Raw genomic sequence first — 15,794 nt, forward strand, 5'->3', positions numbered from 1 at the left:
TAGATTGCTAGCCATCACTTAAACTATTGAGGCTGCTATCGTCTTTTGTAAGTGTATTAGTTTTGGAGGTTTGAGGATAAGAAGACTGCACAGTCTCAATCAAGCCTTGCTAGGCAATTGGCTATGGAGATTCTCCGTTGAGCATGAAAGTTTATGGAGGAAGATCATTTGTGGAAAGTGGAGGGGGGTTGGACTACTAAAGTGTGGAGGGAGTCCTTTGGGATGAGCCTTTGTAAGGACATTAGAAAAGGGTGGGAAGAGTTTAATGCTAAAACTTCTATCCATATAAGAAATGGTAGTCATACAAGATTTTGGTGGGACATTTGGGCGGGGAACTTCAAGCTAAAAGATGTTTACCCTACTATTTTTAGGATAGCATCTCATAAAAATGCTATAGTTGCAGAATCTTGGAAAAGAGAAGGGGATGAAGGGGGGTGTTGGGAGGTTCATTTTAGAAGACCCTTCCAAGATTGGGAGGTAGAGGAGGTGACTTGCTTTTTGGGTTTTCTTGATTTGTTAAAAGTGCAAGAAGGTGAGGACACTTTATGTTGGAAAGAAGATAGGAGAGGATTTTTTAGTGTCAAGTCTTATTATTGTTCTCTAAGTGAGGAGAATAGTTTTGTTTTTCTCAAGGAAGGAGGCTTGGGGATCCCGTGCTCTTCTCAAAACTTGCTTTTTTGCTTGGGAAGCTGTTTGGGGGAAGATCCTAACTAGAGACACTTTAATGAAGAGGGGATGACAAATGGTTAATAGATGTAATCTTTGTAAAGAGAGTGAAGAATCAATCGATCACATTCTGATTCATTGCGCCAAAACAAAAGAGCTTTGGATCTTTTTATTAGCCCTCTTTGGAGTGACTTGGGTATTTCTAGATTCAGTAAGAAATCTCCTTCTTCAATGGAAAGTTAAGGGTTTTCAAAGGAAGAATAGAGCAGTTTGGGGCTTGGCTTCCATTTGCATATTTTGGTGTTTGGAAAGAACGTAATCGAAGAATCTTCAAAGATGAAGAACTAAGATGAAGAACTCTTCGACCAAGGTTTAAAGGCTCTCTTCTTTTGGACTCTTTTCAAGTGGACTAGGGATTCTTTGGAGTTGGATTCCCCTCTATGTTGATTTTCCCAAATACTCTTTTTTGTGGTTAACTTTGCTTTCTTTTGTTTGTGTGGTCTTTCTTTGTTTGAGGTGTGTTTGGCGTGTTTTTGTGTATACAACCTGTGTACGTAGGGCACACCCCCTCCTTTTTTGGCGCTTATTAATGCATGTTCTTGTTGTCTATCAAAAAATTTGATTGTGATTGACAATTTCATTGTAAGTTTTGTATAAGCTTTAAGTGATTCAGATTTGACTTGAGTCCATGAGAGCATCCTTAAAGTGTAGAGGCTACTACTGATTTCTTGAATATCTAAGCTTTACATAGCAAGATTTAGACAAAGTCATGGGAAACTAAGGGCCTATTTGGTTGCTATTTTCAAGAACTGTTTTTTGTTCTTGAAAACAAAAAACATTAAAAACATGTTTGGAGAAGGGGGCGTGTTTTCATTTTTTGTGTTTCCTGTGTTCTCAAAAACTACTTTTTTGAGAACAATAAAAAAATGTTTTCATTGTTTTTTCACTATTTAAAGAACAAATTGTTCTTCATGTTTTCTCTTCCTTCTTTTTGTGTTTCCACAAAGGTGAACTCCACCCAACCATCACACCCCACCCCAAGCATTTTCTTCTTCCTTAAATTATTGAAATTAATATACTTACATATGGTTATAAAGTCATCATTTGTTTAAGAAATTTAGTGTAAAAATTTCAAAAGGGAATGATTTTTTTTTTTTTTTTTAATTTAAATGAATTGTGCATATAAAAATTATTTATATATTTATAATATCAAGTTAATTGAAGAAAACACTTTATTAATTAAAAAAAAAAAAACTTTCAAACATATTTTTTGTTTTATTTGTTCTAAAAAACTTTTTTATTAACCCAACCAAACATGATTTTTTTTTTTTTGTTTTTGAGAAAAAACTGTTTTCCAAAATTCATTTCCTAAACACTTATTTTTTTTCCTGAAAACACAAAAAACTATTCTAAAAAACTATTTTCTAGAACAGTTTTCAAAAACAATAACCAAACAGGCCCTAATGTTCTCCAGACAATGGCCTAGCTAAATATTTATAAGCAACCTATGATGTTGCTCCAACATTCCACTCTATGCCCCTCATCCCACTACTTCTAGCCACTCCCTAAAGGAGTTGTGTGGCTAAGTGGGTTCTCCCATGTTTGGGAGAACTAGCCCCACTATCTCTACTCGTGTCCTAGGTAGTTTATTAGTGCATGGCCTTGAAATTGCCATGTGTCCCAACAGTTTCCCCCATGATCTTTGTTGATCCCACCTGTTAGTCTTGCTCAACTGCACTCCTTTAATTGTGCCACTTGTTAGCCTTGTTGCATCTTTGAATGTTACCTGCCATGGCACTTCAGTGGCCTGCTTGGCTTGTGTCACATGTCTTATAAGCTTGCTTAACAATCACAACATGGCCTGCATTAGATGCCTTGCAACTCCTTTGTGCCAAGGATCATTCCTACAATGCACCAAAACCCTTTTTCTTGGTCTCTCCCAATGCCAACTTGCTTTACCAACATGTCTTCCAAGTGTCATGCTCATGTTGTGCCAGCAAGTCTTGCTTGGCCTCCACCAATGCCAAGTGCTACACCAAGTTGATCCCACATATGTCAAGCTCTCTTCTTAGCCCACATGTTTCAGCTACTGATTCCAATCATCATGTGTCAAAGATATTCCCTCGCCCATGCCTTGTGCCATCCAATTTATGCTTAGCTTCATGACTTTCTTGTCTTCACAGTGACATTGTACTCATGGTTATTTGAGTTGTTATCCATGACATTGCACCCCTTGCAAAGGCTTTCCATGTGTTGCCTACGTCCTTGTCACCACATTGCTGTAGTACCATGTCAAGCTGCACCATGCCATGCCATTGCACCCATAACATCTAATTTCGATGTAAAAGGCAGCATTGGGCCTCATGTCTGACTGAGCCTTGCTTATACTTTGGAAGTGACCTAGGTGTACTGCAATGCCTTAGGAAATTCACAAAACCATACCTGGAATTGACATCTTGGATATCATCACTCCCAAAGAGCATTTAAAGTCATTTTAGCTATGGTAGGAGGAGACATCGTAGGTTTTTGAGCAGACATAATGATTTTTCGAAAATTATAACTAATTCTTGAAACCTCCTTTTAAGATGCAATGACTTGGAAAATTCTTCTGATTGTGCCACCTTCAAAGGGAAAGGGCAAATACCAAACCACTAAATCCCATATTTCAATTTTCACCTAATTGAGCCACTCACCATGTAGGCATTGTGTGCCAAGTTGCGCCATGCTGCTGCCAAGCCACATGCCATGCTATTGCCATGCAACATGCCATGTTGCTGCAGCACCACCACCAGTCTCCATCCTCAAAATCCATCCATGATCTAAACAAGCTCCTCTTCAAAACTGATATGTGTCATGGAATTTCACTCTTCATGCCAACAGGCCTCCTCATGGCTGCAAGGTGCCACCACATGTCCCTCTGATCCATCTTGACTTGACTTACCTCATGCCTAGGGCCACTTGGGTGCAAAGTGCCACCACATATGCCTCACTTCGCTGGCTAAGTTGTGAAATTGGTAGCCCCTGCTTTGTCGTTTAAATCCAGCACAGATAAACTATTCTTTCCAAGATATTCCTCAGCAAAGTATTTTTGGTACTTGCCAAGTTGAGGTGAGCATTAAAGATTCTGAATTATACCTAACCAAACAGACTGGGAATGCAGCCAAATATTATGTGAGGGAGCAAAACTTGCATGGTAGAGGGATTTGTTCGAAATTCTGTTTTGATTTTTATGAATTAATTTTGAGACCTAGACAGCATGTCATTTTTTCTTTCCTAATTTCATGTTTTAACACCTATGGGAAAATCTGAAGATTTTGCAGTTGACCAACTCATTAATTTTCATTTCATTTACTGGAGGTTCATGTGCAATTATTGCTTCTTATTTGTCTACTCCGTATTTTTTTCATGTCAATGCCATTGTAAATGGTTACATACTATTCATGAATCAGTGACAAGCTACCTAAAATTATTCATTCTTTCTACTGTTATGCAGGAAATATTCTTGTCCAGTTTAAGAGCTTTACAACCTGAACTTTGCATTACAGCAGCATATGGAAATATTCTACCTAGAAAATTTCTTGAGATTCCACCAATGGGTTAGTTCAGAGATCCTTGTTATTTCTCTGCCGGAGTATTTTTTGACAAAATTGGAAGTAGGTTTCTGTACTACTTCCTGATTGAACATACCATGCCATACCAATAGGATTGCATGTTCTTGTCTCAAAACCCTGAGCATTAGGTGTAAAGGTCCATGGTTCTCTGTTTTTTGCTTATTTATCCATTCCTCTGTTAAAAATTAATTCAACAGAAGAATTCATAAAAAGAACTAATTAACTTAGTTGAGCTTCAGAATTGGCAGACACCCCAGGCTATGCCATTAAACACTTAGGCCCATGATTCAGTCATCAGCGAGACCTGATGTGTGGCAATCCTTCTATTTAAGGCCCAATAGACATCATTTAAGCATATTTATCTCAATTCTTGAGATCCATGTCTCTGCTTGTTGCCATACTCTTCTACATCCTTCCTTTCGCATTCCATTTTGCCAGGTTGCTTCTCTCAAGCCAAGGCTTGTTAACCTTTTCATCACTCCATAAAGCATCCTTCCTCTTACAAAGAACCAAGTCCATACTCTGTTTCTTTTTTTGATAAGCAAATTAGATAAAATATACTGTAAGAGTTCCTACTCAAGGAGAATAGACGATGCGTAGGGAGGGCCAAAAGACAAAAGATCTGAGCACACTTAACTAGCCTATTCTAAGCTATTTACAAACTCAAGTATAGTTAGGTTAGTAACTTTTACCTCCCCTCTAGACCATATAAATAATGACTTAAAAAAATCTTTTACAACCAAGATTGACCGCTTCACTCCTTCAAAAGTTCTTCTATTATGCTCTCTCCAAATGGTCCAAAATAAACAAGAAGGGGTTAAACTCCAAATTAGCTTATGATCATTTCCAACAAATTTTCCATGCCATGCAAGCAACACTTTTATTACTGAACAGGGGAGAACCATAGCATGCTGAATAGGGAGAATACTGAAGACCAGTGACTAGAAACTGAATTATAGTGGATGAGGATGTGCTCAGATAGACAACGCTGATTAACCATACTCCAACCTCTCTGCATGAGTTGGTCCCTTGTAATAATTTTTTTCCCATGTCGCCTTCTACACAAAATCTAACCTCAGGTGAAGTACTCAGAATCCAAATCTCCTTGTTTGGAAAGGATGACACCATGAGAAGTGACAAAGACTTGTAATAAGGCTTGATTGAGATCTTCAAAACCTAGTTATCCACAACTTCAAGGTCTGGGAAAACAGGGTTTAGACATTGAAACAAGGCCACCACCAAAGCCAACTCCAATCCATGAAATGCCTACTAAAACTGGGACTCTAGCTGCTTTGATGCCCCCTTGCCCCTTCCCAACGGTCTACTACCCAAGCATCCTTGTGGACCACTAAGCTAAAAAACTTTGGAAAACAGTCCTTTAGAGGGCCCGTCCCACACCAAGAATCTGTCCAAAATTTGGTCCAACAACCATGCCCCACCCTAATGCTTGTCCTCAAGCAAAAATCATCCCAACCTTTCCTAGTGGCTTTCCAAAAGTTTATGCCAAAAGCTTCTCTACTCTCTTGAGAACACCACCCTACTTCCAACATTCTGCTTCCAACCCTCATTCACTTTGAATTTGCAAAGCTATTTTTGTAATAAGGCCTTGTTTAGGACCTTAAAACTTGAGCAAATAATCTCCCACCCCACCAAATGGATCTTCTTACCTGTTTTGCTTCCTCCCCAAAGAAAATCTGTCTGATTCCATGCTACATTGCACCTCTCTTGGAATAACTGAAGCTGATAAGTAATATATTGGGAGACTAGAGAGAGTGGTTTTCAACAAGGTGATTCTGCCATTGACAAAACTTGTCTTTTCCAAGTCATCAGCCACTTTTTCAACCTTTCCATACTCTATAGTTAACATAATGGGATGCAGATGCTGGATTCAAGAAGTGAAATGCTGAAGCAGGAATGCTATCTGGAGAATATATGGGAATGTAAAGTGGAAAAACAATTTGTCATCTAATCAGAACTGGAAATTTGGTGCTGAAATTTTTTGTGCTTTAGTACTGCACACTTCATGTTACTAACTACACAGAATTGAAAGACTAAGGGCAAAAATATAATTGAAATATAAAATTCTGAATGCCAACTAATGAGTGTGTTCTGCTTTCTGTTGGATATCTTATTGAAAATTTCAGATTTTTTTCTAATGACATTTATTTTAACTAGAAACTAATTGTGCATTCCAAATCACTTAACTGTTCATATTTTGTATTTTCGGCGAGAGGGAGTTTTTGGAGGAAAGTCATTGTGGGTAAATTTGGAGAGAAGGAAGGGGGTTGGACCACTAGAGAGGTGAGAGAGTCTTATGGGATGGGCCTTTGGAAAGACATTAGAAAGGGTTGGGAGGATTTCTCTCTTAGAACTAGAATTCATATTGGTAATGGTAGAAGCACTAGATTTTGGTGGGACATTTGGGTAGGAGACTCTAAGCTGAAAGATATGTTCCCTCAGCTGTTCAGAATGGCAACGAACAATTCTGCTGCAGTGGCTGATCTTTGGGGGAGGCAAGGAGGGGGTGGTGGGGTTTGGGAGGTACACTTTAGAAGATCCTTTCAAGATTGGGAATTGGAGGAGGTGAGTCGTTTTCTGGAACATATTTCTGCAGTAAAGGTTCAAGATGGGGAGGATTTCCTGGTTTGGAAGATTGAGAGGAGGGGAAAGTTTAGTGTTAAATCTTATTATAGGTCTTTAAAGGGTGAGAATAGCCCTTTCATTCCGGCCAAAGAGGTTTGGGGTTCACATGCCCCTTTGAGAACTCGTTTTTTTACTTGGGAAGCAGTTTGGGGTAAAATTTCTACTATTGATATGTTGATGAGAAGGGGTTGGTCTATGGTTAATAGATGCAATCTGTGTAAAGAGAATGAGGAATCGGCAGACCATATCCTTATTCATTGTGACAAGACTAGGAAACTATGGAATTCAGTGTTGTCTTCTTTTGGGGTGATATGGGTATTCCCAGCTTCAGTGAGAAACTTGCTAGGCGAATGGAAAATCAAGGGTCTAGGGAAGAAAAGGAAAGCAGCGTGGAGATTAGCGCCTATTTGTCTCTTTTGGTGCATTTGGGGAGAGCGAAACCGAAGAACGTTCCAAGAGGAAGAAATGTCAGATACGAGTCTAAGGAACCTCTTTTTTCGGTCTCTTCTAGAGTGGTCTAAACCTTTTCTGGACTTAGACTATCTCTCCTTTCTAATTTTTTTTGGGTGATGGGGTTGAAGTTTAGCTGTTTCCTTTTTAGTCTGTTGTTGTTTTTGTGGCCTTGGGTTTGGCTTTCTTTGTATACTGCCTGTGTACATGGGGAGCGCCCCCTTTTAGGCGTGTTTTAATCATAATTTTTCTCTTTGTCTATCAAAAAAAAAATATTGCTTACAAATAGAATTCTATGGTAAAACTTGGATGAATTTCTATAAATGAATATAAAATACTGGAATAGTCATGTGGGAAACCAAAATATGAACTTTGGGCTATAGCTGTTAAAGAAAAATTTATTTATAAACCATCTTCTAAGAAAAGGATTACAAGTTATTAAAGAGTTATTAGTAGTTATTTGGTAAAGAGTAGTTTAGTCATTTTGTTTTATTTTGTAAAAGTCTATATATATGCTCTATACTCTTTCCTTGAGGAATAAAACACCGTTTTCTTTCTCTCACTCAACCTAGTATTCGAGCGTTTTGATTCAGAACCCTAACCTGAAAAAAAAAAAAAAAAAAAAAAAAAAAAAGAACAAGAAAAAAATTGCTAACTAGTGCCTATGTAATTGGTTGTATTTTGTGATGCAAGCATCGTGCAAAGTATGTTTTAGTGCTAAAGGTATCCTAACATCTTTTTGTTTCAATTTTAAGTGCAACAGTCCTTATTTTAAGTTCCAAGTATGATGTCTACTAATGATTATAAAACTAAAGATAGTGTTGGTATTTAAATTACTTTGGTAAAGCTAAAGGGACCTAATTATTTATTATGGGCTAAAGTCGTGAGGGTGTATATTACAACAAAGGAAAAACCAAAACATGTCGTGGAGGATCATTCTCACTAGGAATCTATAATTTGATGAGTGGCAACAAGATCACTTTATGATACTAACTTGGTTGTGGAAAAGTATGGAACCCTATGTTAGTTCTTATTTCATGTTTTTAGAAACTACAAAGCAAAGTTGAGATGTAGTTAAAAATGCATACTCTCAAGAAAAAAATATTTTGAGAATCTATCAATCATATGAAGATATTTTTGGAGTAAAGTAGAATGGGAAACCTCTGAATGAGCACTATGCATCCTTCAAAGGGATGTGGGAGGAATTGAATGTGTATCAACCATTGTATGTTGATATGAGGTTCCAAGAAGGAAAAGGGAAGAGTTTTAGGTTGCTAAATTTGTTTCTAGTCTTAATTTTGAATATACTAAGGTCAAACATAGTATACTTGCTAGTGAGAAGTTACCATCTCTCAGCAATGTTTATGCTTGTCTTCAACTCATTGATCTACAATTCTTTTCACCTGGAAATGGTATTAAGGATACTTCCACTCTTGTATCCATAGGACAAGGTAGAGGTGGTCCTCCTATTTGAGCCTGAGGTTTAGGAGGGTAGAGGTAGAGGTAGAATTGACAGGCAATGCTCACATTGTGGTAGGACTAATCATGCCTTTAATAAATGTTAGGATAAGTTGGTCATTCTATATGGGCTAATCAGGTTGTCTCCTCTTTCAATGATGGAGTTGATGTTCCTACTCTTGTTAAACTTGTAGGTGGTAGCAGGGAGTCTATTACCTTATCTTTAGATGACTATAACTAATTGATGCAACAATCCTTAGATATTTCCTTTTGATCCAACATTAGTGCTCCTATTGCTACCTTGGCACATTTGGATACACATACTCTTCCTACTCTTGGTCAATCTTCTTCCTTGTCTCCTTTTAAACTTAAATTGGTTCTATATGTACCTAAATTTCGTATTAGTTTATTATTTGTTAGTCAACTTGCTAGACAATTTAATTGTGATGCTATCTTTTTCCTTCTCATTGTGTTTTTCAAGATCTCCACACGAAGAGGATGATTGGTGGATGGCTTGAGTGAGATGGGATTTATTATCTCGATAGTCAATTTATATTCTAGTCTCCTGGTAGAAAAATGTTAGATGCTATTGCTCTCTCTTCGTCTATTACTCCTCTCTAGTGGCATTACAAATTGGATCATGCTTCTTTTGAGAAATTACAGTCCTTGGGATTGTTTCCAATGTTGTCCAATAAGCCTAAGTGTGAGTTGGCAAACATCATTGGTTGACTTTTCCGTCTAGGGTTAATAATAAGAATCCAAGTCCTTTTGCTTTAATTCATTTAGATCACTTATTTTCTCTCCATCCTAGAGTTTTTGGATGTGTTTCTTTGTTCATAATTTTTCTCTAAATAAAGACAAGTTTGATCATCAATCTATCAAATGTTTATTTTTTGGATATTCTAGAACTAAAAAAGAATACAAATGTTTTGATCCTGTGTCTTGAAAATATGTTATTAGTGTCGATGTAACGTTCTTTGAGACTACTTATTTTTTTTAATCATGATTTATAGTTAGAAAATGGCTTGTTTCAGTCTAAATCTATTCCTCTTCCTATTGTTGTTGATAATTTTCTATCTAAGATTGACAACCATTACAATTGTATCAATGGAAAAGACTGGCTGGAAACAGTGAAGAAGATCAAACTCAATCTGTACCTCCTCTAGACTTGTTAGTGGATGATCCTATACCACTATCCATTTTTGTTCCCTCAATTCCTAATGAGTTAAACCTCCCTATTGCACGTTAGGAAAGGTAAACACGATTGTACTCACTATCCTCTTATTTAGTATGCATCTTTTGATAACCTTTTCCCCACTTTTTAATGTTTTGCTCTCACCTTGTCTTCTATTTCCATCCTTAAGTCTTATCAGGAAGCTTCAAATGATATTTTGTGGAAGGAGGCTATGGAAGAAGAGATGTATGCTTTCCTAAACAAAGCTACATAGGAGCTCGTTGATTTGCCTCAAGGAAAGGGGAGGACATAGGCCACCGTTGGGTTTTTGCTATTAACTATTATTCAGATGGGACTATAGAACGATTGAAGGCTTAGTTGCTAAGGGGTGTAATCAAACTTAAGATGTGGACTATTTTGGGACTTTCTCTCTTGTTGCTCGTCTTAATTTACTACATTTTTTTTATTTCCTTAGTAGTTAATTTTGATTGGAGTTCACATCAATTAGATGTGAAGAATGCATTCTTGTATGCGGGTTTGAGTGAAGAGGTCTACATGGAGTAACCACTTGGGTTTGTTAATTGAGGGTGGGGGTCAAGAGTTAAAGTTTACGAATTAAATTAGGTTATTTATGGATTAATGCAATCTCCCCTAGCTTGGTTTGATAATTGAGTACTTTTCTTCTGTCATTTGGTTTTAGAAGATGTAATTCTGACTACTCACTATTTGTTTTCAAGAGGGAAATTAGCATAATAGTACTTAGTATATATGGATTATATTATTGTTTTTGGTAGTGATGTTATAGATATTAAACAAGTCAAAGATTACTTGAAAAAAGTATCTTTCAGACAAAGAATCTTGGGTTACCATGTTACTTCCTGTGCATTGAGGTTTCACATAGTAGAGGTGGGATTATTTTATCCTAAGGGAAGTATGTTTTGGATTTGCTTAATGAAACTGACATGTTAGCAGTAAAGCTAGCTGAGACTCCTATGGAGCAAAATGTGGATCTTAATGGAGATGATAGCATTATATTTTCAAATAAAAGAGGATATTGGAGTCTAGTGGGCAAGTTCGTTTATTTGACAATCGCCAAACTTGACATTAATTTTCTTGTTAGTGCAGTAAGTCAGTTCATGGAAGCACCCAAGCAGATTCATTGGAAAGCAATGTGTAGAATCCTAAAATATCTCAAAGGTACTATAGGTATGGCATTACTCTACAGAAGAAGATCCTACTCCAACTCCAGCCTTGATGTTGTGAGTTTTTTAGATGTGGACTAGGCAAGATCCTCAACTAACAAAAGATCCATTAGTGGGTATTGTCCCTATGTTTGTGGTAATCTAGTTACTTGGAGGAGTAAAAAGTAGAATGTAGTATCTAGGTCTAGTGCTAAAGCAGAATACAGGGCTATGACACATACATTGTGTGAATTAATGTAGATTTAGAACTTGTTACAGGAGCTTGGATTTTGTCTTGAAAAGCCCGTGACTATATATTGTGATAATCAGGTTGCTATTCATATTGCTAGTAACCCAATGTTTCATGAAAGAACCAAGCATATCAAAGTGGGCTATCATTTTATTAGGGAACGTGTGGCATCAAGTCTGAAGATGTTGGGTGATGTGTTTACGAAAGCTTTGGGGAGAAATGTTTTTTCTGTTATGTTTTCTAAGCTGGGTCTTAGTAATATATATATGCCCCAGCTTGAGGAGTATTAAAGAGTTATTTGGTAAGGAGTAGTTTAGTCATTTTGTTTTATTTTGTAAAAGTTCATATATATGCGCTATACTGTTTCCTTGATGAATAAGACATTATTTTCTCTCTCGCTCAACACAAATAACAACCACACAGGCCTGTACGCACTCACAAAGAGATGAAATACCAGAGTAGCCATGTGGGAAATCAAAATGTAAAGGTTGGGCTATTGCTGTTAATGAAAATTTTAATTTTATAATTCTTATGAGAAAAGCTTTGTCAATGTTTGAGAATAGGTTTTTTAGGCATATGTCTGCCCCATCTAAATGCTTTGCAATTAATTTATTTTCTCAATCAATTTATGCATTGTTCTAAATTTCATCTCTCCCAGACTTGGGAATTGCTTTTTGGGCATATGTATGTCCCATCTAAATGCTTGCAATTAATTTATTTTCTTAAACAATTGTTGCATTGTTCTCATCCTAGTCTAGACATGTTTACAGTTGATTCAAGGTTTTTTATGAACAAGCTATTAATTTATGAAATGATCTTTACAATTTTTCCACTCCCTCTTTTCTTTTCACCAAGTTTACAATTTTTGGCAGATTGATTTAAGGATATCTTATAATGAATAGATGTTTTGGTTGTTGGGTATGGATGACAAGAATACTGGCACCTACCAATGCTTGTATTTGGTCTGATATGGTGACTTCTATCATCTGGGGTACTTTTTTTAGTTAAATTATCAACTTTCTAAAGTAAATAAAAAAACAGGGGTTTTCAAGCTAAGGGTTCTTTTCATCGGGGCCCGAAAATCTGATACTAAATTTTTGCATGTCCAAATGTAATTTCTCAGGAACAGTCAATATACACCCAAGTCTGCTGCCTCTGTACCGTGGTGCTGCTCCTGTTCAAAGAGCATTGCAGGTTTCTTGTCCTTTTGGGCTATCAACATTTATATTTTTTGAATGCTTGCTTCCTTATATAAGTTGTACCATCACACTCATAAATTTCTGTACTAGGATGGCGTTAAAGAAACAGGAGTATCACTGGCATTCACAGTCCGTGCTCTGGATGCTGGACCTGTCATTGCCTGTGAAAGATTTGAAGTTGATGACCAAATTAAGGTGTGCATAGTGCTTCTCTTGAACTGCTAAATTGATATTATCTGAAATTGATAGAGGCTGAATGATTAAGATTTGGTTAGTCTAATTTTTGTGCTTGGCTCCATATAAAAGAAGAGAGTTTATAACTTCTGAATCAATTTGTTGGTAGTTTATATTTGAGGCCAAGACTTGTGTAGATTGATGGACTTCAGTTTCCTTTCTAAAAGGTACTTGTTTAAGTCTGCTATCTGTATCCTTCCTTCACTGCAATTGCCAGACAGATTATTGATATGGCTAATTTGTCTGAGCTTATGCTTGATTGGACCCCTAAATCTCGTAGAGGCTGACCTTCATGTGAGAACCACTTATAGAAGGCATTTTTATCTGTTTAGGGAAAACGTAGGGGGATTGTGTAAAAGAGAAGATATTCTCTCTCTCTCTCTCTCTCTCTCTCTCAGCAGAATTTCTTCTGTCTTTTTTTCTTTTTCTTTTTTTTTCTTTTTTTTTTTTCCACTTCTTTTTTATTGAAAATATGGCCTATAATTTTAGGTTATGCATGATTCATTTAGTTAAGAATTAAGTGATCAAATGAAGTAATCACTTTTTCTCCATTTGCACTCTTACTAGGCATTAATTACTTCCTGAGAATATTCTGACTAATGTTTCTACTGATCTGCGTGCAGGCAACTGATTTACTTGCATTGCTATTTTCTCAAGGTGTGTTTGTTCTACCCCCCCCCCCCCCCCCCTTTTTTTTTTTTTGGTATATTCTAGCAGTGCTTTATTGCAATGCACGGGCATGAAAATAGAGGAACTTATATATTGTTAAATTATGAGATATGGCACTTAATTTTGGGATAAGTCTCTTTTTTAGTAAAATTAAGCTAGAAAAATCCATTAAAGACGCTGGAAGGAGCTGTAACCCATTTACTTGGAGTATGACATATGCAAGAGACAGAATAAAGGAAACAAAAGTTTGGTGAGGTAGAAAGCCATCAGCAGCAAACTTACCTCCTAGATCACATTAGCACTTAATGTAGAGATAACGAGAACTTAATGTTTGAATGCCATAAGCAGCCAATTACTAGGGTCTTAGAGTATTTTTTTGATTGGCAAACAGAATGTAAATTAATAGGCACCAGCAAAAGATGGAGCCACCTTATGTACATATAAGGTATACAAGTGACACCAAAAGATACCCAACCAAAGAATAGCAAAGCTAAAGCCAACTTTTCATAATTTAGATTATCACTGAAATCTAATGAGCAATTTTCAATTGCCTAACAAAAGTAAGGTTTGAGATTCCGCCTTGTGTGATTGATGATTTGGTTAGGGTCTGGATGGACTTTGACAATATCTATTGTGAGCAGAATTTTGTTTGCTTGGTATATATTATGAGTCCATGTCCTAACAACTTAAGTTTTTAGGAAATTTGATTGCTTATTATGGTATTAGAGCTATGGTTAACTAGATGTCTCAAGTTCAAGCCTCTCCTATTGTTTATTACCCCATCTTTTTGTTTGTAATCCATAACTGCTAGTTTATCTCTCCATGTCTGGATATAGTCACACATGAGGAGTTTAAGTTTTTAGAAAAGTTGGTAGTTTAACATGGTTTGAGATCTATGGTCATCTAGAGATCTCAAATTCGAGTCTCTCCTATTCATTCCCCTATCTATTTATCTGAAATTTATAACTACTAATTGTCTCTTCATGTACGGGTAGGGGGGGGGGGGGGGGGGGGGGGGGGGGGGGGGGGCACATGTGAGGAGTTTAAGCTTTTAGAAAACTTGGTAGCTTAACAAATATGATAGGACCTTGTCATATATTAATATGCAAATTGTACCCTATCAAAAAAAAAATATATTAATATGCAAATTGTCTCTAAAGCACAGATATTCTTCAAAGAAAAAGTGTGCTATTCTGGTTGGATATGGATGATTCATTTTATGTGTCATAAATTTAAAATTTCATTTTGGAAAAACCAGACATGGTCTGGATATGCGTGGATGAGTCCTGATGATCTGGACTACACCTTCGGACAATTAATGATTGTCCAGATGGATTTAAACAGTATCTGTTGTGAGCTGAATATGATTGGGCCTTGTTGTATATTAAATAAACAAAATTTCTCTGCAGCAAGGACACTTCCTATTCTTGTTGGATATAGATGAGTCACTTTGTATGTGTCCAAAATCTAATACTGCTTTTTGAAAAAATCAGATGTGATCTGGATATGCATGAGACGAGGCCTGATATTTAGGGGTGGGGATGGAGGTTTGAAAGATATTATTCAAGAAGAAAGGTAGGCAACTTCTAAGATAATGAAGGTGTGGGTCATTTATACATTATAAAATTGAGAATCATATTATGTAAAAGAAATTTGTGATTGAGGGATTCCATAGGTCGAAGTGCCTTCTCCTCACAATTGGAAAGAACAACTGTGGACACAAAACCCTAATGATTTCAATAAACATAAGATGCGTCCTTAGAATTTACATTGTCAATAGATATGTTGAGTTGTTGATGGCAAATCATTGTTCTCATGTGGGCCTATTGTTTTGTGCCAAAAGGACCACATGACATGTGCTGGTCCCCACATAACATAAACATTTTAGCATTTGCCTCTAATTATAATATTAGCACCTGTCTCGATAAAGGGTTCTTGTATGGGAGAATGTTCTTTGGAGCTATCACAGTGCTGATACGACGGTAGAATTGTTCTCCTTCAACATTAGAGAGATTGCAATGCTCCCAAATCATTTTTTTTCCTTCTTTGTTAACCATGAAATGGATGAATGTGAGGATTTTGCATTAGAGGAGTTCACTAAATCAGGTAATGCAAATTGTGAGCTTTTGGTGGACTAGAAGAATATTTGGTCATGCTCAAGAGGTATTGATAAGTTGAAATTTTCCTTTTATAGAGTACTCCAAATTAGATTTCCCTTTTAACTGTCATAAAAAACAAGAGAGAGAGAGAGAGAGTGGT

General features: G+C 36.7%; 1 protein-coding gene across 1 annotated transcript in view; it reads left to right on the top strand.

The window, feature by feature from the left end:
• The window catches only part of LOC117904766 (methionyl-tRNA formyltransferase), a 28,006-nt gene that overhangs the window by 8,892 nt on the left and 3,320 nt on the right, over positions 1-15,794 (top strand). The window contains exons 4-7 of the mRNA XM_034817522.1: positions 4,160-4,262; positions 12,557-12,627; positions 12,723-12,827; positions 13,490-13,523. Coding sequence (XP_034673413.1) covers positions 4,160-4,262; positions 12,557-12,627; positions 12,723-12,827; positions 13,490-13,523 — 313 coding nt within the window. The remainder of the gene's footprint in view (positions 1-4,159; positions 4,263-12,556; positions 12,628-12,722; positions 12,828-13,489; positions 13,524-15,794) is intronic.

This window comes from Vitis riparia, chromosome 17 (genome assembly GCF_004353265.1).
Source record: "Vitis riparia cultivar Riparia Gloire de Montpellier isolate 1030 chromosome 17, EGFV_Vit.rip_1.0, whole genome shotgun sequence".
Classification (NCBI taxonomy): Eukaryota; Viridiplantae; Streptophyta; class Magnoliopsida; order Vitales; family Vitaceae; genus Vitis; species Vitis riparia.